This window comes from Panthera pardus, unplaced genomic scaffold, assembly GCF_024362965.1.
Source record: "Panthera pardus isolate Hobbes unplaced genomic scaffold, ASM2436296v1 HiC_scaffold_11, whole genome shotgun sequence".
Classification (NCBI taxonomy): domain Eukaryota; kingdom Metazoa; phylum Chordata; class Mammalia; order Carnivora; family Felidae; genus Panthera; species Panthera pardus.
Window position 1 is genome coordinate 42,290,114 of NW_026526666.1, and position 25,519 is coordinate 42,315,632.

Genomic DNA, 25,519 nt, shown 5'->3' on the forward strand with positions numbered 1-25,519 from the left:
AATATACAAAGTATTTTAAGTGATTTATTTCCCTTAAAGATATATGTATTAGGTTTTGAGCATGCATAGTCTACTGAAATTTGTGTAAATTTGGGCAAACTGAACCCTACCTTGTAATAGGTAGGTGGTTTAGTATTTTACACCCCAGTGAAGAGGGCTTCCTTATTTAGTAACAATGTAGATATAGGGTGATGTTTTATTTTTGCTGGGCAGTATGGAACAAGCTTGTTTTAAGTAATTAAAGATTTTAAAAGATCTTAGAAAAAGTATTTTGAAATAAAATTTAGAGAGATTTGCATTTTTTAATAAAAATAACGAATTCTATTATTAGTTTATATCTCTTCTTTTTTGGCAGAGACTGTCTCCAATTTTTAGGCATGTCTGCCAAGGAAATGACCTTCTGCCAACCCATACTGGGTACTTGCCTGTCTGAAGACCAGAATTCACTCAGAATAACAGCACATCTTCCAAGAAATCTTTTTTTTTTTAACCTCAAAATTTTATACAAAAGTAGGTCATTTAAAATATAAAAAGACATTCTTACTTGGTCCTCAAAAGATAGAGCCTGGGCAACATCTCTTGGAAATCCATCGATAACAATGCCCTCTTCATCAGGTATTTGCATCAATTTCTGTTTTATTTCTGTAATTGTTGTTTCCTTTTATAAATAAAAAAATATAAAAACCCACAGTTAGTTAAACTTACACTCACAACTGGTATAAAAATCTTCACAGAATAGAAACAAATTACACAACAATACCTGTGGGGCCAATTCTCCAGTTGTAATTATTTTGGCAATAAGACTCCATTTCCTGTTGCTGCTGGTACTGTGGATCTTCTTTCTCAGTAATTCTCCCACCGAAATGTATTGGAATCCATAACGTTCTGCGATTTTCAAACTCTGAGTACCCTTTCCACTTCCTGGACCACCTACCATTTAAAACAGGCAACATTGTGACCTTCTGATACAATAAGAAACTCCTTTTTGTACAACTAACTCCACCTTGAGATGCAGAATCTAGATCATAGTAGCAGGGTGGGCAACTTTACACCTGTGCCATTCTCAGCGTTAACCTTTAAACGCAGAGCAAGTATAGACTTAGCCAAGGAAAGCACAGAATTATGATCAACTTTATTAGATTAAAAAAACACCTTTTCCTTCACCTATTTTAGTAAATAACTAATTTAGAAAATTGGACAATGCATTTAAAAGAAATCATTTCTTGGCCTTCTATGTAAAAATCTCATCTTTTTTCCCTCTCTAATCAAAGAAAAACTAAGAGATACAAGAGACAATGATCAAAATAATAGAAATGTGTTCGGTGCCAACAAGGAGCGACATTTAGTGAAATGTAACAATTATTTTTCAAACCAAAGGCACATCAATATTGACACAACTTATTTAAAAATTTTTTTAACTCTGTTCCTGTGTCTCCTTGCTTCATCTCCTTTAAATTCCAAAGAAGTTTTATGCGATGAATATGCAGAGTGGATGGAATAGGTCCTTAGAACAACTTCATAGAGCTCATGATAATTTTGATTGTGTGATACATTAGTATGAGATAATTAACATTTTGCAACCTTACTCAATACTAATCATTGGTAATCATCATTTATTTTTTAGAAGCTTAAGTACTAAAATAATTATAAAATATATACCTCAGATTTTATTTCCAATCACATTAGATTATTTTAATTTATATTTCCAAACAACCTAGACTGACTGGAATCTAAAGTCTGAACAAATTTCTAAATAAAGCACATAGCAATCAGCACAGTCTGATTTTGATTTATTACTTCTTGATGATTATCAAAATGAAATATTTTCAAGCACTTAAGCATAAGTTATTGATGGTAGACAAAATGCTTTTAAAGGTCAACGTCTAATAAGTAATGAACTGTTTCGGTAATATTCACTGAAAATAATTATAATTTATTAAGCAATATTGAAAATAAAAATTCAATAGAAAAGTGAGTTGATATTCTCCCTACTAATTCAATGTCAAGTTTTGGCAGGGATTAGAAGTCATTTAATACATAATTACTTAGTGATTAATTTGTGCAAATAATGTAAGTAAAAAAGGACAGGTGTTTTGTTTTTTATAAGAGGGGTTCCGAGTGGGTAGACTTGCCTGTCCAGGGCTTATTTCCTCTTTAAAAATTTTAAAGTGCAGGGGCGCCTGAGTGGCTCGGTCGGTTAAGCATCCGACTTTAGCCCAGGTCATGATCTCGCAGTTTGTGAGTTTGAGCACCGCGTCGGGCTCTGTGCTAATAGCTCAGAGCCTGGAACCTGCTTCAGATTGTGTCTCCCTCTCTATTTGCTCCTCCTCTGCTCACACTCTGTCTGTCTGTCTCTCTCTAAAAAAATAAACATTAAAAATTTTTTTTTAAATGCAGAATTCTAAGATCAACTAATGAGAATCATTTCTTAACACCCATACCAACTAATGTACGGCTTTCACTTTTTTATTGCTTTATGAACCTTAGGATAGGAATTTGTTTACATTTTTAACCACTCCCTTTCTAAGAAACTCTAAATCTTATCCTATTAGATTTAATATTATGAACTACTCCTAAAGTAAATTCATTACTTTGCAAAATTTTGGTTCTAAATAGCTGTTTTTGGCCTATTAACCTATGTGCAAATCACGGATTGGCTTGAAGTAAAAATTATATGAACAACTCTATCAAATTTAAGCTAATTTGATCCCTGAAGCATGAATGTTACTGTTCATAAACTATATTTCCACGCTTTATCTCACAAACCATCAAACTAAGAGATTAAAAATCCCACTGAATTAAAAAAAATCAAATATGCTAAGAAAGTTATGGCACCTTCAAGAAAAAAAGTTTGTCAACTCATGGAAGCAAATAGCAGACAGCACAAACACATGATTAGCACAACTGAGAGAGAATAGCTTTAATTTATTATGAGTTTGATTAATGAAGTTACCTACCAAATTAATTTTACTTTCTTCTCTCTGAAACCAGAGTGAGCTTAATCTTTTTCTATTTATTTATCTCTAATACTTATAAATATTAAGTCCATCTAACTCCATCTAACTCTTAGATTTAATAATAACTCTTAGAATCCATCTAACTCTTAGATTTAATAATTATGTTAACATAAGAGAGATTCATATCTGTGCCGAGAAGGCTAACTGTAAAAAAAAGTCTGCATCACCAGAAGGGAAATTTTCTTTATTTGAATGTAATACCATGTGGGTATCTGTACCTCTTCCACTCCTTTTTTAGGCTAGTACTAATAAAAATTTGTAAGATTCAGGTACAATTATTTTATAATTTCTCAAAAGTCATAAAATTGCCCCAATTTTCTCAGATGGATTTGGCTTTTCCTTTCTTGTAATATCTCAGTGTTCAAAAAGTTATTTACACTCATTGGTTCTGCATCATTCTTGGAATACATAAAACTTTATAGTGTATAAGTGTAAAACCAGAATCACGCTTGTGGGAAGCAAGTTGATTTTACTGAGTAAAAAAGATCTGTGGAGTTCTTCAAAGCGGAGGAGGTTTGAAGCATTTATATCTTCTTCAAAGATCTTAGTTTACTGAAATATTTTAGTCATTTTCATATAAGATTCGCAATACAGAAAAAATTCACATATGTGTTGTTTTACTCGAGAGCATTTTGGTATTACACCTTTTTCATGTACAATCAAGCCTCCATTTGTTTGTCCAATTAATAATCATCAATATTTTAGTAACAGCAAAAAGAAAAATAAAATTGAAAGAATATTTCATTATCAAATTGTGAAATAATTTCCGATTATCCTTCACCTGTAGCATAAAGCATTTCTTCATCTTCTGGGTAAAGACCTCAAGCTTTTTTTTTTTTTTAATGTGTTTATTTATTTTTAAGAGACAGAGAGAGTGCAAAAGCAGGGGAGGGGCAGAAAGAGAGAGGGAGACACAGAATCAGAGCAGGCCCCGGGCTCTGAGCTGTCAGCACAGAGCCTGACATGGGGCACAAACACATGAACCGTGAGATCATGACCTGAGCCAAAGCTGGACGCTCAACCGATTGAACCACCCAGGCACCCCGGACATCAAACTTTTAAGCACACAATGCACAAAATTCCATTTTCAAGAATAGAAAGAGATTTATGGCAAACGGTGGCTACCATACGCTATAAGAATAATGACTTTAAAAAACCCAGTTTCTATACTGTCTTTCTACAGGGGTGCCTGGGTGGCTCAGTTGGTGAAGTATCCAACTTCGGCTTGGGTCATGATCTCATGGTCCATGAGTTCGAGCCCCATGTCGAGCTCTGTGCTGTCAGTTCAGAGCCTGGAGCTTGCATTGGATTCTGTGTCTCCTTCTCTCTCTGCCCCTCCCCCACTAACACTCTGTCTCTCTCAAAAAATGAATAAACATTAAAAAAAATTATACTGTCTTTCTACAACATTATTTTAAACAGTAAGGGCTAAATATATTTGCAGTTTCATTTTCATTACACTTAGAGATGTACCAATGTCACTCCTTCTAGTCTGGTGAACTTAGATTCTTGTTATAGCTTGGTGTGTTTATTTGCATGCTTTCTTCCTAATTGTCATCATCATTATATCTTCTGGAAACAGTACTTCTTTACATGGGCTGTATTCATTTGCCCTCTATTAACAATTACTGACTAGAATAGCTTTGAACATTTCACACTAGATTTTTGCTTTTGGTCATCTCTGTGAAAGCTGAGTCAAATTGGAAAGTGAGACAATGATCACATATTTACGTGTTTACAGGTCTTTTCATGATTTTTACAGATTTTGAGGAAGTTGGGATTTGCAAGAACAGTCAAAAACGCAATTTATGAAAATTAAACATTTTGCATATCTGTTTTTTGTGCAATGGTAGCAGACTGATATTTTCATACTTATTCATAGAAATAATTTTAAAAATTAACTGTTATTATTATTTTGATAAATACTCAAATGGTAGGTGCTCTGTAAAACACTATGCTACTAGATTTGCTGGTCTGAAACATCAAAATTCAGACTTTATTTTAGGTGCCAGTTTGCTACAATGATGATTCATTTATATGTGTCTTTACCAACATATTATTATTATTTCCCTTTAAGGTTAATAGTGAATAAAAATTCAATATGTTGAGTAAAAAGATAAAAAAGCCACATCGTGTTTAGAAAACTTCTACCATAGGACAATAAATATTGAAGAGATTAATACTTTCAATTCATTGTAGACAATTTCTAGGACATTGTAATGAGAGTCTATAAAAGTGGAATAGGCATTAGATTATATAATTATAACAATTCTGTTTTATGAAAAATTACACTAAAATATTTCCATCTACTGTCTCTTGAGCTTTTGTTTCTATTGTTTGTCATTATCCAACTCAGTATTTGCAAATAAACATAATAAACGTAATTTCTTGAAATGTAAACATATAAGCAAAGATAGCAATAGTATAAGAATTTTACTTTCTGTCCTCATACCTATGACAAGTATGATTTTTGGTCGAGGTCTAGTAGGATCAAAAACATCATACTCCTCAATTAACTCTGCAGTCTCGGAGAGGTCTGTATCACTTTCTATGGAGAATTGATGGATTGGAGGGAGACGATCATACCGCCGATATGGAAAGTTTGAATTTTCAGGCATCACTGCAAAAGAGTAAGATAACTTTGAAACGGGAAAAAAAGCATAATAAAACAGATTTTGTACTAGCCAATTAGCAGAAGAAAAATTTTAAACTAAATGAGTTTGATTTTTTCAACTGAAGAAGACCCTATCCTACAAGTGGCCTGCAAACTTTTCTTAAAGGGCCAGACATTCAATATGTTGAGATTTGAACAGTCTCATACTCAAGTTGGCTATGGTAGCAGAAAAGTGATCAAAGACAATATATAAACAAATGGATGAGCTTGTGTTTCAATGAAACTTTATTTATAAAACCAGGTAAGGAGCCTGACTCAGGGCATGGGTCATAGTTTGCCAACCCCTGTTCTGGAGGAACCTTCTTAAGCACTGCCTAATCTTACTTGGTAGTTTGTATACATCCTGATCTCTGCAAATGGTGCTCCCTACAGTTTGTAGTATAGAATCTCACAACTCTCACAAGTTCACAGCTGCTAACTCGTTATTAGCTAACAGCTAACGTGCTGTTCAAGGCTCAACTGTGGTTCACGTGGTCATGGCTCCTTCCTTCCTCACCCTAAGTGTCAGTACTCTGGGAGGCACAGAGAAGCCCTAACTACCCAAAAGGCACCTGCACAAAAGAGACAGGAAGTCACTTGGTCTTCCATGAGGGATTTGGTTGTGGGGACTACTGGATTTTAGCATGGCATAATGCTCACATCTCTTTCTGGGGTGTTGATCAGGTAGAACTGTTCATTCTCTGTTGATACAATAAATGAGCTCATTGACTGCTAACCCACTGGACTCACTTCAGTTCTATGAAAAGAGTAGTCTGAAATGATAGTGATTATTCTTTAGAAAATTCTAGAAAGGGTGTATGATAGGAAAGGTACTGACAACGGTATCCTGTTCTGCCTTGAAATTGAATTGCTACACCCAACACGACAAAACTCTCAGCATTATCCTCAATTAGTTTCTTCCCTCACCACTCATATCTACCGCCATAGACTTTATCTCTAAAATGTATCCCAAATGCATATACTTTTCTCCATCTCCACTATTACAACTTTTCCCCAACCACCATCATTTACCTGGACTACTGTTATAGACTCTTTACTGGTCTGCCTGCTTACAAGCTTGTGCCCACAATCCACTGCCTGAAATACTCTTCTTGATGCCATCCTATGGCTGCCTGCTGCTTACCATTCACACCTCAGCTCAAATGACACCTTCTATCATATGGCTTTACTGACTTTTTAATCTCAAATAGTTAACTTCAAGGACATCACTCTAGTAATGCTCTACACAGCATCTACTACTTCATCATCTGAAAGGTGTCTATTAATTCATTGTTTGTCTTTTCCCAATAGAATGTTCAGTTCCAGGAAGGAGGGACTTACTTATCTGGAACCATATCCCTGGGATCTAGAACTATCTTGGCACATAGTCAGTGTCCAATAAATATTTGTTGAATTAGTAACAAAGACAATAGCCTTGCTGAAATAGTTGGTTTCCCATAAAGGAAAGCCAGAAGATGGGTAGGCAGAGTGTGGCCACAGGGTGGAGGGCCTTGACCACCAGGGTAAAGGGTTTAGCTTCAATCTAGTAGAAAGCCAGTGGAGATTTGGGGGATGGGTGGGTAGAGAAGTGACATAATAAGATATGAAATACATTTTTGAGGAAGATTAATCTGGTGGTGGTTAGAATAAATTTAAGTGGGGAGATAAAGAGAAGAAAGAATAGCAGCCAGGAGTCAGCAGGGGTCAGGAGTAACAGGTGAAAAATGAAGGCTTCAGTTGGAGGGGCAGCATGAGAAATGACATGAGTGGTTGGGTATGAAGAATATGGTTAGGGTTGGGATCTGTGACATGAAAGGAGGTGACAGTCCAAAAAACAATTGCCAGGGTTCAAGTCTAAATGAAAAAAAAAGAACACATTGCATTTAATATGCCATCTTTCTGCTCTCTCTTTTCTGATCCAGAAATAGTGGGCTTCTATATCATAGCCTCTTCCTCTATGTTAGGAACTCCTGTTCTCTGTTCCCTGGTATATACTCAAACTCCTCCATCCTTCTCTAGCTAACACCTACTCAGCTTTCTGTCTCCAAGCATTAGCATATCAGTTCTTCCAGGAAGCCTCCCTGAACCCTAGCCTAGGTTGGATCTATTCCCCTGTTAATATGGTTGATTTTATAGCATATGGTATTTTCTATAGCACCCATTGTACTTCTGTTTACATATTTTGTCACCATTAATATTTTTTATTCCATAGTCAAAATAATCACCAACTTCATCATTTTTATTTTATTTTTTTTAATTTTTTTTAACATTTATTTATTTTTGAGACAGAGAGAGACAGAGCATGAATGGGGGAGGGTCAGAGAGAGAGGGAGACACAGAATCTGAAACAGGCTCCAGGCTCTGAGCGGTCAGCACAGAGCCCGATGCGGGGCTTGAACTCACGGACTGGACCGTGAGATCATGACCTGAGCTGAAGCCAGACGCCTAACGGACTGAGCCACCCAGGCGCCCCCATCATTTTTATTTTAAAAATTATTCCTAATTAATATAATTTTATACAAATTCTTTAAAAAAATAACCTCAGCATTATATTCTATACCAAATTTTTATGTATATATATCATATATATAATGCATATGCATCAGACTTGTATAGGGTGTCTATCTATACTCCTACAGTATTTACGAAGCATTTCTTTTTAATTTCTTTTAAAATTTTATTTTTTGTTTTTCAATTGAAGTATCCTTAACATAGTGTTATATCAGTTTTAGGTTTACAATGTAATGGTGCAATAATTCTATACATTTCTCAGTGCTCAGCAAGACAAGTAGACTCTTAATCCCTTTATCTATTTTATCCACCCCCCCCATCACCTCCTCTCTAGCGATCATCAATTTTTGTCTGTGCTTAGGAGTTTGGTTTTTTGTTTGTCTTTTTTTCTTTGCTAGTTTGTTATGTTTTAAATTCCACATATGTTTTAAATTCCACAAATCATACAGTGTTTGTCTTTCTCTGTCTGGTTTATTTCACTTAGCATTATACCCTCTAGGTCACTACATGAAGGCAGGTACCATGTTTGTTTTTTCTTGGTGGCTGCATCCTCAGTCCTAAAAGCATGACAACAGTAGTGCTCAATAAAATGGTCATTTTAATGCTCAACTGACTCATTGACTGACTTCATGGAAATAAGAAAAGGAGAAAGGAGTGCAGGTACTGAAGCAAATATGCTACACTTGTTTTTAAAAATCTTGAGTATAAGATGACAATGAGATATTCCAGAACAGAAGCTCTATGGACATTTGGGACTTTGGGACTAGAACTCTTATTTATAACAAATTATTTGTTCAATTGTTTGGCAGGGAAAAAAAAGATGCTTATCTCACATGTATAGTAAAATCCTTTAAAGAAGTATCAGTCAATAATTTATCCTTGCTTTTTATCATATTTTTATGTATGAAAGTAATTTGCCTAAATGGTTAAAATTTTTTATTTCATAGAATAATTTTTCATAATAATTATATATTAGCACAGCTATGTCAATATTTCAGCAAAGTATGCATGAATCACCTTTTATTTCTACAAATAATCATGCTTTAAGTTACTGGGAACTTACCAGTTTTCTTTAACTTAATAATATATTCCATAAATTATAGCTAAAACTTACATAGCACAAGTGTGTAAACCATTTGATAAAATAAATTTTATTACAGAAAAGTCTATTTAGAAACCATTTTCTGTCTTTTAGCATGTGTCCTAGATATAGGAAGGTAATAAGACATTCTTGTCATCATAATACATTGAAAGGTTCTATTTGATGATTAATTAAAAGATCTCTGAGTAGGAATTCTGGTAAAGTATTATTAAGTACCGAGATTCTAAAATTAACAAACAATTTTAATTCTAATTAAAGTTAAATCCACATTTTCCATTCCTGTTTAAGCTTATCCTGCTAAATCAGGAGCTCCAACTTGTCATTTGTGTGCCCAATATAGCCTCAAAGATGGGTTTTGTTCAGCTAAACATTTTCACAAAATTTGTACATGACTGCCTTTAGACAATGACTGTTCTCTCAAATTTGACCACAGTCCCCACTGTTCCCTATTACACACTTGGTCTGCCTGGCTTCTATGTATCATCAAGTCAAGTAAGTATAAAATAGAAGCATTCAGGCTTCATTTTGTTGCAAAACAGTCACTTTGTATACCCAGGCTGAGAGCCACTTTTTTATTAATGGAATGTTATATGCTGTTAGATTTAAATTTTAAAAGGCAAGAATATTTTAGACTAAATCCAGTAATACCTGAGGTTTGTTAGTGCTTTAAGGCTAAACCTTAAAGCGGCTCCCTAAACTTATCTCATTTGATTTAACAAGGGCATGGGTCATGTATTTAAGATTGAGCCAGATTCCACCAGTACGACAACACCCTGGGAAGTAAGTTAGCTGTCTTGGGAAAGTATATGAACACTTCAAGCCCATGAAAACATCATTTTGTTCACTGAAGCAGAAATTTACTAAGTGGTGTGCCCCAGTGGTAACTGGCACTTAACACTCAGGCCTACATGACCAAGTGATGATTCCTGCATGAAGATGTCTCTGAAAAAATGTTTCTGCCTACCCTTTCTGTATGTGTTTCTTTTTTTAAAATTTTTTTAAAATGTTTATTCATTTTTTGAGAGAGAGATAGAGACACAGCATGAGTGGGGGAGGGGCAGAGAGAGCGGGGGAGACAGAATCCCAAGCAGCCTCCGGGCTCTGAGCTGTCAGCACAGAGCCCTACGTAGGGCTCAAACCCACGAACTACGAGATCATGACCGAGTCAGACATTTAACTGACTGAGGCCCCCAGGCACCTCTCTGAGTGTGCTTCTTAAAAATTAACACACTATGTCTTTTCCCCACACTGCATGCAAATAAAATCTAAGTGACTCATGTAAATAAAACAAACTAAGGCTTATCTCCCTTTTGTATTTACTACAAACACTATAATACTTGTATTACAAATACTTCAAATTCTGTCTGTCTGGCTAAAACTTTTCACTGCACAATTTTTGAAAATGGTGCAAATTTTGAAAATATAATGATCTTGGCCACTGGGAAAGAATGAATTTAGTTTCCCTTGATTAGAAACTAAATTCCACTTTACACATACTATTATACTTCTTGATTTCATCCAGAGTCTAAAGGCTGGTTGGCTGATGTTGAACCACTAATTTTGATAAGCATGTATTTCAGAAAGCTATCAGAATATACTATGAACCTCCTCTAGTGAACTCTAATTCTTAGTTCCAAACTCTTCCTAAAATTGCTAGACAAGTTCATGTCTTCTACTTCTTTTATAGCAGCTAAATGCCTAACCTAATGTATTGAATTCAATAGCTGCATAAAAAATACTTGTTGGATTAACTAGTATAAACTTAACATGCATTTATGCGGATGCATTAATATGAACTCTGAGTTAGGAAACACATTATTCCAAGCTCTTCCCAGCTAATAAAAAAATGTTGAATTGTTACAGAATAACAGTTTTGTCTATCCATTTATTTGGGAAAATCTTATTTGCAATGTTAAGAAAAATTCAGTTCCCTAATGTAATTCATTTTGCAAAATATTGAAGGCAGAAGTATACAATTTCATTAAGCCTTTAGGGAAGTGCTGGACAGTGGTATGTGATTTTGTTCATCTTATCACAGAGGCGATTAGAATTAGCAGCAGAGAGAGAGTAATCATGTTCCAGGGCCAAGTATCTTTCCAGGTTTTTAGAAACCTAATAAATTAAATAAGTGCCTACAGTCTATATGGTATGTTTTAAAGAGAACTGCTGTAACTGTAAACTATTATTCTACATATACATTACCATTTCTTAGAAAGGATCTCCGTGATTGTCCTCCATTGAGCGGAGGTAAGGTCTTCTTCTCCTGGCTGACAAATGTATCCCACTTCACCTTGTCGCAGCCGCCTAATTCCTTGACTTTCTTTAAACAACTTTCCAAGTACTCTACTGGGTCTTCAGGCTTAGAACACATCAGTCCATTCAAAAGGCTCTGAAATACAACAACAAAATATGCCCACATAAAATATGCTTTCAAACTACCTTTGTTAAAATAGTATATGTCTCATTGTTAAATTCTGGGTTGTTTTTGTTCTTTGCATTTTCTTTTAATGAACATGATTTGATTGAGTAATTAAGATAACCCCTAAATTCTTGACCAATTAACTTTTAGCTCAGCATTTTCTGCCTTTTAAACAATTCAGGCAACTACACAGTTTAAAATGGAGGCACCCTATCAAAGTCAGATAAAGTGCAGTGTGTAAAAATGCTCTAGTCATTATTCATCTTATTTCTACCCAACTTTTTTTTAAAGTAGGATTCATGCCCAGCATGGAGCTCAACACAGGGCTTGAACTTAAAACCCTGAGATCAGGACCTGAGCTGAGATCAAAGACCCGAGCTGAGATCAAGAGTTGGATGCTTACCCAACTAAGCCACCCTGGTGCTCCATTCCTACCCATTCTTAAAGGCTCCAAGCCTCAGTTTCTTCATTTGTAAAATAGGAGTACTAATACCTACCTCAGAGCGTTTTTTAAGGATTAAAAAAATTAATATTTGTAAAGTACGTATTAAGGGCCTGACACATAGTGAATACCCAATAAATATTGGTGATTTTAGTTAATATTATTGTTACCAGGAAGTCTCCCCTAAGCTCCCAGTTTGGGTTGTGGACCTCTTCCTTTGCATTCCATATTACCCAGAAAAAAACATCTTGCCTGTCATTTATACTAAGACCATCAGTTGATGTGTTGGTCTCATATTCCAAACTGTAAACTCTTCAACAACACAGCGTAGGTCTCTTTTATTTTTCAAATCTCTAGCCCCTGACACTGTCTCTGGCACATGGTAGGTACATATTGGACTGTTTTGTAACTAGGGAAAAAAAATGTATTCAAACCATAGCCTCAAGCTTTATTATTTGATCTATAATAAGTCACCACCATATCCATTGACATTACAGAGGAAAAACCTGGTGTCCAATATGTCACATGTACTCATTTCTAAAAATGCTACAAATTTGGAAATGCTGACTCCTGGGAACTTGACTGATGTGTAAAATATTTTCCTTTACAGTATTTCATGGAAAAAAAACATAGAGGATTATTATCACCAATATACATTATTAATGCACAACACACACATCCTTTGAAAGGCTGACATCTTTGCTAAATACAGTATTTTATTTTCAGGTTATTCTTGTGCAATTTTCTCCAAGTGGTAGGCAGTTCTTCCCAGGTATATTTGTTCTCTCAAATCCCAAATAGTGTGAGTTAGAATGTTCTGAGGAGCTCCACAGCAGAAGGAGAGGAAAATCTAATCTGGGCATTCACATTCAGTTTGTGTGTCATGATCTGTGTTATATACACACAGACACACAGACACACAGACACACAAACACACACATTGTGTTTCACTCCTGACATTGCTATGTTAATATAGTTAACTGTGGCAGTGCTTACTCTGTCTTTGTATGCCTTAGTTTCCCCAATGCACTCTCAACCTTGTGTGGTATTATTATCCCCATTTTATAGATTAGGAAACCATGACATAGAGATATTAGTGAGTTGATCAAGGTTATTCAGCTAGAGACCTGTAGGCCCAGGATTCCAACTCAATATATTTTTTAAGTTTCTTTATTTTTTTTTGAGAGAGAGAGTCGGGGAGAGGCAGAGAGAGGGAGAGAGAGAGAGAGAGAAAGAGAGAGAAAGAGAGAGAGAGAGAGAGAGAGAGAGAGAATCCCAAGCAGGCTCCACATTGTGTGCACAGAGCCCAACGTGGGGCTGGATCTCACGAACCATGAGATCATGACCTGAGCTGACATCAAGAGTCAGATGCTTAGCCCACTGAGCCACCCAGGTGTCTCCCAAATCAATGCTTTTGATTCCAAAACTCACATATTCCTCTCTATATATCTTGCAAAAATATGATATGGGATAAAAAGAAAATGCTAGATTATCTGTACGCCATACATAATCCAACTACAATAGGAATCACTCAAGGTCTCTCTTTTTAAAATCCCTATTACAGCCTAAAAAGAGTGAACATACTCAATGATTTTTTTTTTTACTGTAAAATATATATTTCCAGCCTCCCTAAACAAATCTGACTCAGTTAGATACATGTAGTTGTTTCACAGTATATTGATTCAATAGCAATTACTTAATCTAAAATCTACAGCTGAAGCAGTATTTTTGGTTTGATAGATACCTAATTGATAAACTCTGTATACTTAGAAACTTTGCATACCAATATTGTGATTTGATGGAGAAAATCCAGTTTGGAACCAAAGCATTTGGTTTTGCTGTCTACACTTATCACATGGAGAGCTGCCAGGTTTTACTTCCATCTTGTGCTGGTAAAGCATAGATTCTTACTGGAAGGATGGAGCCTCTGGAGCCTCTGTAGGTCACCACAGTAATCTTCCGTCTTCCAATTGTCCAAGATTGCACTTAAGTACATTGTGTTACTGCATTTCACCTAAAGGAATGGACTTCCTTCTCTGGGTGGGCACTATTTTAAAAAATCCCATCCACATGCAGAAAAACAAAACAAAAAGCATAATACCTGAACAAAAACCCCTGCCATTGTGTTTGCATCACACAGTGTAGATTTTCATGAACAAACTATCAAAAATCTCTGTGGTTACCAAAGAGAAAAACAGTACCTGTATTTATAAAGAAAATAGACATACTATTAAGCAGCACTTTGCCATAAGGAGACAGTCCTGCAGATGTTTCTAACTATTCTTTTAGAAGCACAGAAATGAAATTGATCTCAGTAGTAGTATTTATAACAAAAACCTTCAGCTCTTCATCTCTGTGTTTACTCTTTGAAAATTAAAAAAGAAAAGAAAAGAAAAGAAAAAACTCTTTAAGAATCCTACCTACCTCCTAGGACCTGTCCTTTCGCAACACCTTCTGATTCTTTTCAAGGCTGAGTAACACACTTGCTAGGTTTGGGTATCAAACACGAGGCTTGTGCTCAGTGTGTGGTTTACCTGGAAACCTTGGCCTCAGCCCAACCTGAAACTGGTGGCTTACAGAGGTGAGATAAAATGAAGATCTGCAATTATGGTGGCCCATTTTAATGAAAATTTGGGAAAAACGGGCATAAAATTCTTTTTCCAAATGGTGTTTTAAAACTCCTTTTAGCAGAACAGATTTCCCCCCCCCCCCACCCCCCAACAGGAGAAAGAACTCATGACCTTTGGTTTATTGGATCAGTCTACAGTCTATTATCTTTCAGAAATGGGGGGGGGGGGGGGCGGGTTGGTAGTATGGAATTTCTCCTTTCAGGGCTCCATCTATGAAGCTTGGCTCCCTTCCATTTTTTTTTTTTTTTTTTTTTTTTAACCAAAGAAAAAGCACACAGAATTCAGGAAGATTTCAAAATGCAAATATGGAGAGAAGAAAAGGAAGCAAAAGACTCCGCGATGTACGCTGAGGTTTAGAACTAACCAAGGTTCCTTTACTTCATCCCTCAAGCCTCCTCTCCCACATTCCCAAAGTGGTCCTTATCCCCCGGGGTCCTTGGTGGAGATGATGTTGTGATGCGGTCCGAAGACAGAGCAACAGGAGTCACGCCCGCCTTGCCGCTCCCTCTCCGACTTGGTTTCTCTAGGTGGGCTGGAGAAGGCAGGCGAAAGCTACAGCCGGAGAGGCGAGCAAAAAGAATGATCTCTTCCAAGGCAACGGAAAACGTGCTCAGGAGTTCATTCACCGAAAGCGCATAGCAGCGCTGGGTGCCTGCCACCCGGGAGGTAGTGCTGCACTCGACGGGTTTGGATTTGCGTTTTGCATCTTCATCTCTTTCCTCCGAGCTGCTTCCGTCCACACTTCCCCTTCACCGCGGGGTCCTGACCTCGCGGCGTGCGGAGGGGCTAGGGCTCTCGACCCCTACGTTTGGAGTCCTTGCTCGCTCCCGAGCGCCAGCGCACCCGCCTTGGCCTGGCCTAACCCCCAGAGAGCGGGGCCGACGGCTGTCAGCAGCCCACCCTCCACATCCGAGGGGTACGCCGAGGGCAACCTGCTTCCAGAGCTCCGCTGGAAGACTGAAACTTGATCAAGTGAGATGCGGGCTTCTGAGCCCAGCCAGCGGACAAGGATCCCGGCAACCCGCTGGAACGGCGACGACGCCGGGCAAGCGGGAGAGCGAGCTTCTGCACCCCCCTTCACTTCTGTGCCCCGAGCCAGCAAGGTGGGACGGGGCGCGGCTTCCTCCCCCCAACCCCGGAGCCCCAGAGATGCCTTTCCCCGATCCTCCCGGCCGCCTGCCAGCCTTAGCCCCCTACCTCGAAAAGCTGAGGGATTTCCCTGCGGGCCAGATACTCCTTGGCATCGTTGGTGTTCATGGCTGTGCCGCGCGTGCCTTGGGGCGCGGGTGGGGAGGTTCCCGGGCTGCGGCGACCTGGGCTGGGGTTGACGGGCTCCGCGCAGAACACGGGTGCAGCCCTGGATCTCACCCGCAAACACTCCCACGCTCAGCTCTGCCTGCCCAGGCCAGAGCCCCCCTCCTCCTGTCCCCGGGGCCTGTGGTCTCCGCGCTCTCGCCGCCCCCGCCTCGCTGCTGGTCCCCGCGCCGGAGCTGCGGGCTTGGAGCAGCGGCTTTCCCGGCTCCCAGGCAGCGCGGCCACCAGAGGAGGGCGGAGGGAGCGGAGGAGGGCGGACAGCGCGGCGGACGCAAGGCAGCAGCCCGCTCGCCTCTCCGGCTCAGCGCGCCGCGCTCTGCGCCTCCCGGAGCCGGGTCTGCGGCTGCGGCCAGTCACGCTGCGCGGGCGGGCACGGGGTGCGGGGGTGGGGACGGGCGCGCGCTGGGGGCTCTCAGTCACACCCCTCCCAGTCACACCACCGCCGGGGCGCGGCGCTGCCCTAAGCGCGCGGCCAGGGGACGCAGCAACCTGGGACCAGGTGGCCAAAGGAAGAGTCTAGGGGTTCTAGGAACCTGTCCCCCACCCCCGCCCGCCACCACAGAGTTACTCCTGCATCCCCTGGAGTTCTCGGGAAGAAACCTAATTGCTACAGAATTTGTCATGTATTCCTAAGGTTACCAATCTTTCATCACAGGGAGCTGGAGGTAAGGAGAAAAGGGGATTCCATGGTGTGGAATCCATCCTCTTAAGATAATTTTTAGACTTGGGGTGTTTCTATCCTTCAGGAAAGTTTTGCTAGCTGCTTTCTAATTTTTCCCCGTCAAGCTCACAGATCCTTACAGATTTCAGTGTAAGGGCATGGAGTGAGGCTGGAATCTTCATTAACAGAAGGATTAATAAGTAGTCAACTAGTTAACCTCCACAGAGAGGAGAGGGAAGGTGGAGGAGAGAAGTGGGTGGTGGGGCGGGGAGAGCTGGAGACCGCTTAAATTGGAAATGTGCTTGGTGGGTGGCCTGGGAGCCATCATTAATTGAATCTGAAGGGTGTGTAGTCAGTGGACGGTGGGCCATCAGAGCACCCAGGGGCTGTATGGTGCGCTGAGGCAGCCGTAAGAGTAGAGAACCTTGCTATTAAACACGCCATTATCAAGGTATACCCATCCTCCTCCTAGCTCCCAGGATGACTCATTTCCCCCATTAAGATGTCTTTTCACTGCCTGTTTGAAAGATGGTTTATGCCACCCTGAGAATATGACCTCTGTGTGCAGGGCCTGACACTATGGGAGGGTGTGTGAGATAAAAGGTGGCTCTGATGGCCACTGATACCTGCCAGGGAGAGGAGGAACACTGCGACTGTTTCCCAAAACCAGTGTCTGAATGTCCATTTCATGTGCATCTTTGAAGATCTTTTCTTGATTCCATTTCTTGTCACACAAGGAACTGCCACTGAAGCCTTAACTATAGCTGCAATCCTGTTTTACCCAAGGGAGGGAACTCAAGAATTAACTGAGTCTTGTAAAGTAAATGAAGTTTCCTGAACACTTGTGAAACCATGTCGTATGGTAGCCTTAAATGAGGCAGGTGTTCCAGTTCCACAGAAATTGATTTCTGCCCTCAGAATATACCACAACATTTACAATCCCAGCTTCTGACATCCCTTACATTATCTGAGAGCAGGTGATGGCCATAGTTAAACATTGTCTCTTCCCTATGCAACAATGCTTGAAAAGTGCCAGAGTCCATGGCATGAAGCCTACTTTGTGAGCAGGCACAGCTGAGATGAAGCACCTAGGATTTAAGAGGCCACTTTCTGCAGGGCCTTTCAAGGTCACCTTTTACAGACAAGAATCTGGCAGAGCACAGCTTACACCCTCTCTCCTAGGGAAGAATGTAACCTAAATAGGTATATAATTCTGAATGCACCTTAGTGTAGCCAGGCAAGGATGGCAACTTGCTTATACGAAGAGAGTGGATAAAGAAGACTGCGTTACACTAAATGAATAGTCTAGAGAGTCTGAAAAACAGTATAAGCATACCTCAGAGATAGTGCAGGTTTGGTTCTAGACCAATGCAATAAGGTGAGTATTGCAAAAAAACAAGTCAAATGAATGTCTTGGTTTCCTAGTGGGTATAAAAGTTATGTTTATGAATATTAAAATGTGTAACAATGTTGTCTAAAAAATAATCTGCATACCTTAATCAAAAATACTTTAGTGTTAAAAATACTAACCACCATCCGAGCGTTCAGTGAGTTGTAATCAATGATCACAGATCACCATAACAAATATAATAATAATAACAAAGTTTGAGATATTGCAAGAATTACCAAAATGTGACACAGAGACATGAAGTGAGCAAATGCTATTGGAAAATGGTGCCAATAGACTTGCTCGACACAGAGTTGCCACAAACATTCAATTTGTTAAAAAAATAACAATATATGCAAAGCACAAGAAAGCAAGGTGTAATAAAATGAAGTATCCCTGTAACTGGAAATATGGCAAGTTTTCAGGTAGCCTTATGCATTGACAATCAGTGCTTTTCAGTGTGTTCCAAATGTATGAGAAAAGCAAGATATTCATAATTATTCTTGCAAAGGAAGTTGTGGCCACATAGAGAAAGGCTGTGTGAGAGAACTATGGTGCTTAAAAGCCAGGCTGGTGGTTTGGGAGAGGGGAAAGAGAAAGGACAAGGGAAAACAAATACATACTCGCCATGGGAAAGCTGGTGCATCATTGCCTGGTATGAAATTCTAAATATGAGTATGTGTGGGGTTCATGGCTCATTGCTCTTTGTTTATGTGGCAAGGTATTCCTACAAGCTGTAACAAATCAAGATGATTACTGTATGTCTGGTGTTGCCAGAGAGAATCTCTTCTGCTCCCACAGTGGGAGAGTGTGCTCGGTTTTGAGATAACAGCAGGGAGTAAGACAGACGTGATTCCTGCTGTCAAGGAACTTAGTACAGATGGACAATAAACAACTGGGCCACTTGTATATCCTGGGCCATTTGTAAATATTTTGTTTACCCTGAAAAAAAAACCCTAAATATATTAGACATACCATATGTGTGTATATTGTCCTAGTAAGTATACTTTTGGTTTACATGTATTCTTTTTAAAGTGTCTTTCAGAGGCTTTTTTTTTTTTTTTTTTTTTACCTTTGTAAAAGTGGAATATGCACACTGGTATGTGACATCTGGGCTAAATGCAGGCTGAAATAATAGTGTGTCACAATTCTTCAGCCAAAGCAGAATTTCCCTATGCTCTATTTCTTTTCCCCAGACTCGTTGGGTAGCTGAGCCAGACATTTGGATTCTGGATCTCAAAGATGGCTAGGAACTCCCGAGTTAGAGGGGGTTAGAGGTAAGAGATTAAAAACACTTCCAAGGGGTGCCTGGGTGGCTCAGTAGGTTGAGCGACCGACTTCGGCTCAGGTCATGATCTCACGGTTCGTGGGTTTGAGCCCCACTTTGGGCTATGTGCTGACAGCTCAGAGCCTGGAGCCTGCTTCTGATTCTCTGTCTCCCACTCTCTCTGTCCCTTCCCCACTCGTGCTCTGTCTCTGTCTCTCTCTCAGAAATAAACATTAAAAAAAATTTAAAAAAAAATAAAAACACTTCCAAAATGTCTGAAAGCATTAGGAAAATTTCCAAGTATAAAATATATATATATATATATATATATATATATATATATATATATATATGTATATATATAAAGAACAGTTAAGATTTGGAAAACCCTATTTATGTATCTATTCATCAAGTAATGCATTCATTCAGCAAACAATTATGAAATAACCTTTTATGTTCCAGACCTGTGAATGGAGCTGGGGATACAAAGAACAAGACTCAAGGGGTTCACTGCTTAGTAGGGAGAGATGGACTTGTGATAATTAAGTCCAGAAAAATGTAATAATTTGTTTTAACAACATGATATAAGTAGATATGAGGAGCAAGATTGTTATGGTGGGGACACAAAGGCACATGACTCATAGAAATATGTGTATGGTAAAAAGCACTTAGAAAGTTTTAAAAATAGGCTTTCTTTCAAAATTTCTTCACATCCTCAAAAACATGTTTTTAAGCTGTTTTCTCTTCCACTTTTTCCAGATACATAGCTTTTCAGAAACATTGTCATAACTGTAATTACACACATTTCTAGGCTCTATATAGCTATCATTTTTTTACTGTTTATGTGTTTATTTTTGAGAGAGAGAGATAGCGCGTGCAGGTAAGGGGTGGGGCAGGGGGGAGAGAGAGACCCCCAAACAGACTCAGCACTGAAGATTCAGAATCTGATATGGGGCTCGATTTCATGAACTGTGAGATCATGACATGAGCCAAAATCAAGAGTCAGATGATCAACCGACTGAACCACCCAGGCACCCCCATAGCTATCTTTTAAAATGGCTTTATAAGTGGGGCTCCTGGTGGCTCAGTCGGTTAAGTGTCTGACTTCTGTTAAGGTCATGATCTCACGGTTCATTGGTTTGAGCTGTGTTGGGCTCTGTGCTGACAGCTCAGAGCCTGGAGGCTGCTTTGGATTTTGTAACTCCCTCTCTCTCTCTGCCCTTCCCCTGCTCACACTCTGTTTCTCTCTGTCTCTCAAAAATAAACATTAAAAAAAAATTAAAATGGCTTTATAAGTGTTCATTGAGGAGTTTTGATACAGGCAACTTATGTTAATTATGTTAATAATTTATGTTATTAAAAGAATGAATTATAAATCATACTACATTAAAAGTAAGACCTTCTGTTCCTCAAAAACACCATTAAGAAAACAAAAGGCATTGTATTGAGTAGGAAGATATATTTACAATACATATATCCAATAACAGACTCAAACATATAAAGAACTTTTACTAATCAATAGGAAAAAGAAAATCTAATAGAAAAATGGGCAAAAGATTGAGTAGACATTTCATAAACAAGGCTGTCTCCAAATCCAAATTCAAATGGCCATTAAATATATGAAAAGTAATAATTTCATTAGTTACCAAGAATATTCAAATTAAGCATAATGTGCTATCACTGTATATTCACAAGAATGGTTAAATTTGAAAAAGACAGTAAAGGGGTGCCTGGGTGGCTCAGTCAGTTAAGCATCAGACTCTTGACTTCAGCTCAGGTCATGATCTCATGACCTGTGAGTTCAAGCCCTGCACTGGTCTCTGCACTGACAGTGTGGAGCCTGCTTGGGACACTCTCTCACTCTCTCTCTGCCCCTCCCCCACTTGCTTTCTATTTCTCTCTCAAAATATAAATAAATAAATACATAAATACATAAATAAATAAAAATAAAAAAGACATTAAATACCAATGTTCATGAAGCTGTGGGGAAATGGGAACTCACATACACTACTGGGGAAATGTAAACTTGCATGACTACTTTGGAAAATTATTTGAAAATAACTACTGGAGCAGAACATACGTATTTTTGCATTCACCAAAAGTTACATATTAGAATCTTCATAGAAGCTTTATTCTAAATAGCCCCAAACTGGGAACAACTCAGTTTCACCAACAGTAGAACATAAATTATGTTATAGTCACAATATGGAGTACAATGAGCAATGAGAATCAACAGTTTACAGCAACATGTAGAAATATGGACAGGTCTCTCAAACATAATATTGAGTAAGCACCAGACACAAGTATATGATTTCATTCATATAAGGAAAAACAGACAAAACTAATCTAGGTGTTAGAAATCAGGACTGTGGTTCGCTATGGAGGAGTAAAGTGACAGAGAAAGCAAGGAAGGTTAGGGGGTACTGCTCATGTTCTGCTCCTTGATTTGGGTGCAGGTTATATAGGTATGCTCATCTTGTGAAAACTCATTCACCTGTACAAATAGGACATGCACTTTTCCATACTTGTATTATACTTTTTATTTTATTTGAGAGAGAGAGAGAGAGAGAGAGACAGCGCACACAAGCAGGCAGAGAAAGAGAGAGACAGACTCTTGAGCAGATTCCACGCTCAGCATGGAGCCCGATGTGGGGCTCAATACCATGACCCTGGGATCATGACCTGAGCTGAAATCGAGAGTCAGACACTCAACCAACTGAGCCACCCAGGTACCCCTATTGTATTTTTAAAAAGAGACAAATTAAAAAGTACAAGATTGCAAGGTATGGGATTCAGATCCAAGATCATCTCATTCTTATGTTCCATTCCTTTCTAGAATGTTTTATGCTATTTTGTCACATAATAAGCAGATCAAAAGTAAATTTGCAATCCATGGCCCTTTGCTTGTGCTTTTTATATTGCATTTAGAGTCCAGTTACTGCTATAAACACTATGTCGTTTGTAAGTGATAATTGTTTGCAGCCTAGTCTCTCTCACTGTGAAGTTCTGGGTTCCTCATAAGCAAGGACCATGTCCTAGAAATCTTTATTTTTGCAGTGCTTTGGACAATGCCTGGTCTAAAATAGATATATATGAATGTAGGAATGAACCATCTATATCTCTATCTATAGAATATTTAAGACTCAGCCAAAGAAATTTAGAAAGATACCCTCACAGGAAAAAGTAAACTAATACACACACACACACACACACACACACACACACACACAGACACATATATATATTCTAATATATTAAATTTATATATAATATATAATAATATATTATATATAATAACATAATAATATATAATATATTATGTTATTATATATAATATATATTAGATATATGTGTATATATATATACACACACACACATTAAAGAAACATGTTGAAGCCTTTTATTTTATTTTTTATTTTTTTTATTTTTTATTTTTTATTTTTTATTTTTTAATATATGAAATTTACTGTCAAATTGGTTTCCATACAACACCCAGTGCTCATCCCAAAAGGTGCCCTCCTCAATACCCATCACCCACCCTGCCCTCCCTCCCACCCCCCATCAACCCTCAGTTTGTTCTCAGTTTTTAACAGTCTCTTATGCTTTGGCTCTCTCCCACTCTAACCTCTTTTTTTTTTTTTTTCCTTCCCCTCCCCCATGGGTTTCTGTTACGTTTCTCAGGATCCACATAAGAGTGAAACCATATGGTATCTGTCTTTCTCTGTATGGCTTATTTCACTTAGCATCACACTCTCCAGTTCCATCCACGTTGCTACAAAAGGCCATATTTCATTCTTTCTCATTGCCACGTAGTAGTCCATTGTGTATATAAACCACAATTTCTTTATCCATTCATCAGTTGATGGACATTTAGGCTCTTTCCATAATTTGGTGTTGAAGCCTTTTAAAGTTACATCATAGTGACTTGAAAGTTAATGCCATTTATAGGGATTCCCCATTTACCATGTGGGAATATTTAGGTGCAGAGTAAATCCAGTTCAAGCACTGTCTTTGTAATGTCTAGAAATATAATGATTTATAAATATACAGTTAGGCTCCACCTATTGCAATGAAAATATTGTTTTATGATAATTCATTCAGTTAAGTATTCCTGCATACTTACTATATGCCAGTACCGCTGACACTGCTATGCTGCCAGGCACATAAGTGAATAAAACAAATGCATCTAACAGACATCTAGGAGGGAGGAACAATAATCAATACATGTCCTAAATAAAATAGAGGGTGAGAAATGCCATGGAAAAAGAAAAAGTAAAGGAGAATAAGGAGAGCCAGAGGCTGGTTACAATTTTATTAATTTTATTTTTAGTTTTATTTATTTATTTTGAGAGAGAGAGAGAGAGAGAGAGAGAATCCCAAGCAGGCTCTGCACTGTCATCACAGAGCCTGATGTGGGGCTCAACCCCACGAACTGTGAGATAATGACCTGAGCCGAAACCAAGGGTTGGACGCTCAACCAACTGAGCCATCCCAGCACCCTGAGACTGGTCACAGTTTAAATTGATAGTAACAGAGGTGTCATGGAGAAGATGACATTCCAGCAAAGATTTGAGAAGGTGAGGGAATTAACCCTGCCAATTTCTGGGGGAGCAGCCAGTTCAAATGTCCTGGGGAGGAAGGATGCCTGACATGTTTGGCAACAGAAAGAAGGCTGGTGTGGCTGGAACAGGGTGGAGGGGGAGAAGGGCAGAGAGGAATTATATGGGACCTTGAAAACTATGGTAAGTTCTTGGACGTTTACTCTGAATGAAATTGGAAATTAGTGAAAAGTTTTGAGTGAAGATTAATGTGATCTGATTTACCTTTTAAAAGAAACATGTATCTGCTGCTTAAGGAAATGTAGGAACAGGGTGTACAGTGGGAGGCTATGTGATTCAGATGAGAGCTGAACTCAGTAGAGGTGATGAAAACTGGTTGGATTCTAGATCTATTTTGAAGATAGAACAAGCAGGATTTCTTGACAGACTGGTTGTGGTGTGTGAGAGAAAGAAAGCAAGGACGACTGCATGATTTTTGGCCTGAGGATAGTAAGAGACTAGTAAGCAATTGGCCGTAAGTAGTTTACTAACTTACAAAAGCACATACAGAGAAAGGAATTCAGACTTGCTCTGAAGGAGGTCTGACTTATGGTGAGTTCTGCCTACTACTTACTGACTGCATTTCTGTTTTCATCCACTACCTTTGCCCTATGGCAGCCATCTTAGCTCTGAAATTAGCCTTCACCTTAGGTTAACCTACATGTTGCACAAAGTTAGCCTCTTGTGCAAGTAGAAGAGAGGAATTTGCACTTATTTCAGGGACACACTTGGAACTTAATGTTTTAGAATTTCATTGTTCATTCATCTGCATAAATATTTTACCTACCAATGGGAAATCTGTAATTCCATCATATCTCATCTTTGTCAGTCACCCAAACTTGGCTACGATAAATATAAATAAGGAAACACCTTGAACTCCAAGGAGCCTCTGAATTTTTTTTAATATAGTTGATACACAATGTTACATTCGTTTCAGGTGTAGAACTTAGTGATTTGACCAATTTTCACATTATGTTGTTTTCACCACAAGTGTAGCTATCATCAGTCCTGTTATACACCACTATTACAAGTATCATTGACTGTATTCCTTACACGGTGCCTTTTATTCCCATGATTTATGTATCCCATAACTGAAAGCTGGTATCTCCCACTCCCCTTCGCCCATTTTGCCTATCCCCCTACCCCCTTCCCCCTGGCAACCATCAGTTTGCTCTCTGTATTTATAGGTCTGATTTTGCTTTCTGTTTGTTTATTTTATTATTTTTTTTTTTTTTGATTCCACTCATGAGTGGAATCATATGGTATTTGCCTTTCTCAGTCTGACTTATTTTAATTTCTAAATTTTCTAAATTTAAAAGCTATAGCTGAAGGTGCACCTGGGTGGCTCAGTTGGTTGAGCATCTGACTCTTCATTTTGGGCCTGCTTGGGATAATCTCTCTGTCCCTCTTTCTTCTTTCTCTGCTCCCCCCTCCCCCCACCGCTCACATGTGGGGAAGGAACAGAAATAAGCAAAATTTAGCTAAAATACATAGAGAAATAAGCAATAAGCCATACAT

The 25,519-nt window shown here is 38.5% G+C and overlaps 1 protein-coding gene across 3 annotated transcripts in view; it reads right to left on the reverse strand.

The window, feature by feature from the left end:
* The window catches only part of AK5 (adenylate kinase 5), a 261,105-nt gene extending 244,662 nt beyond the window's left edge, over positions 1 to 16,443 (reverse strand). For 2 of the 3 annotated variants that reach the window (XM_019413869.2, XM_019413868.2), the window contains exons 1-5: positions 15,972 to 16,443; positions 11,486 to 11,672; positions 5,470 to 5,637; positions 761 to 930; positions 545 to 658 (exon numbers count right to left, since the gene is read on the reverse strand). In XM_019413869.2, the coding sequence (XP_019269414.1) occupies positions 545 to 658; positions 761 to 930; positions 5,470 to 5,637; positions 11,486 to 11,672; positions 15,972 to 16,031 (699 nt within the window). In that variant the 5' untranslated portion in view covers positions 16,032 to 16,443. The remainder of the gene's footprint in view (positions 1 to 544; positions 659 to 760; positions 931 to 5,469; positions 5,638 to 11,485; positions 11,673 to 15,971) is intronic. The other variant, XM_019413870.2, reaches the window with a different exon arrangement.
* Positions 16,444 to 25,519: the final 9,076 nt, after the last annotated feature.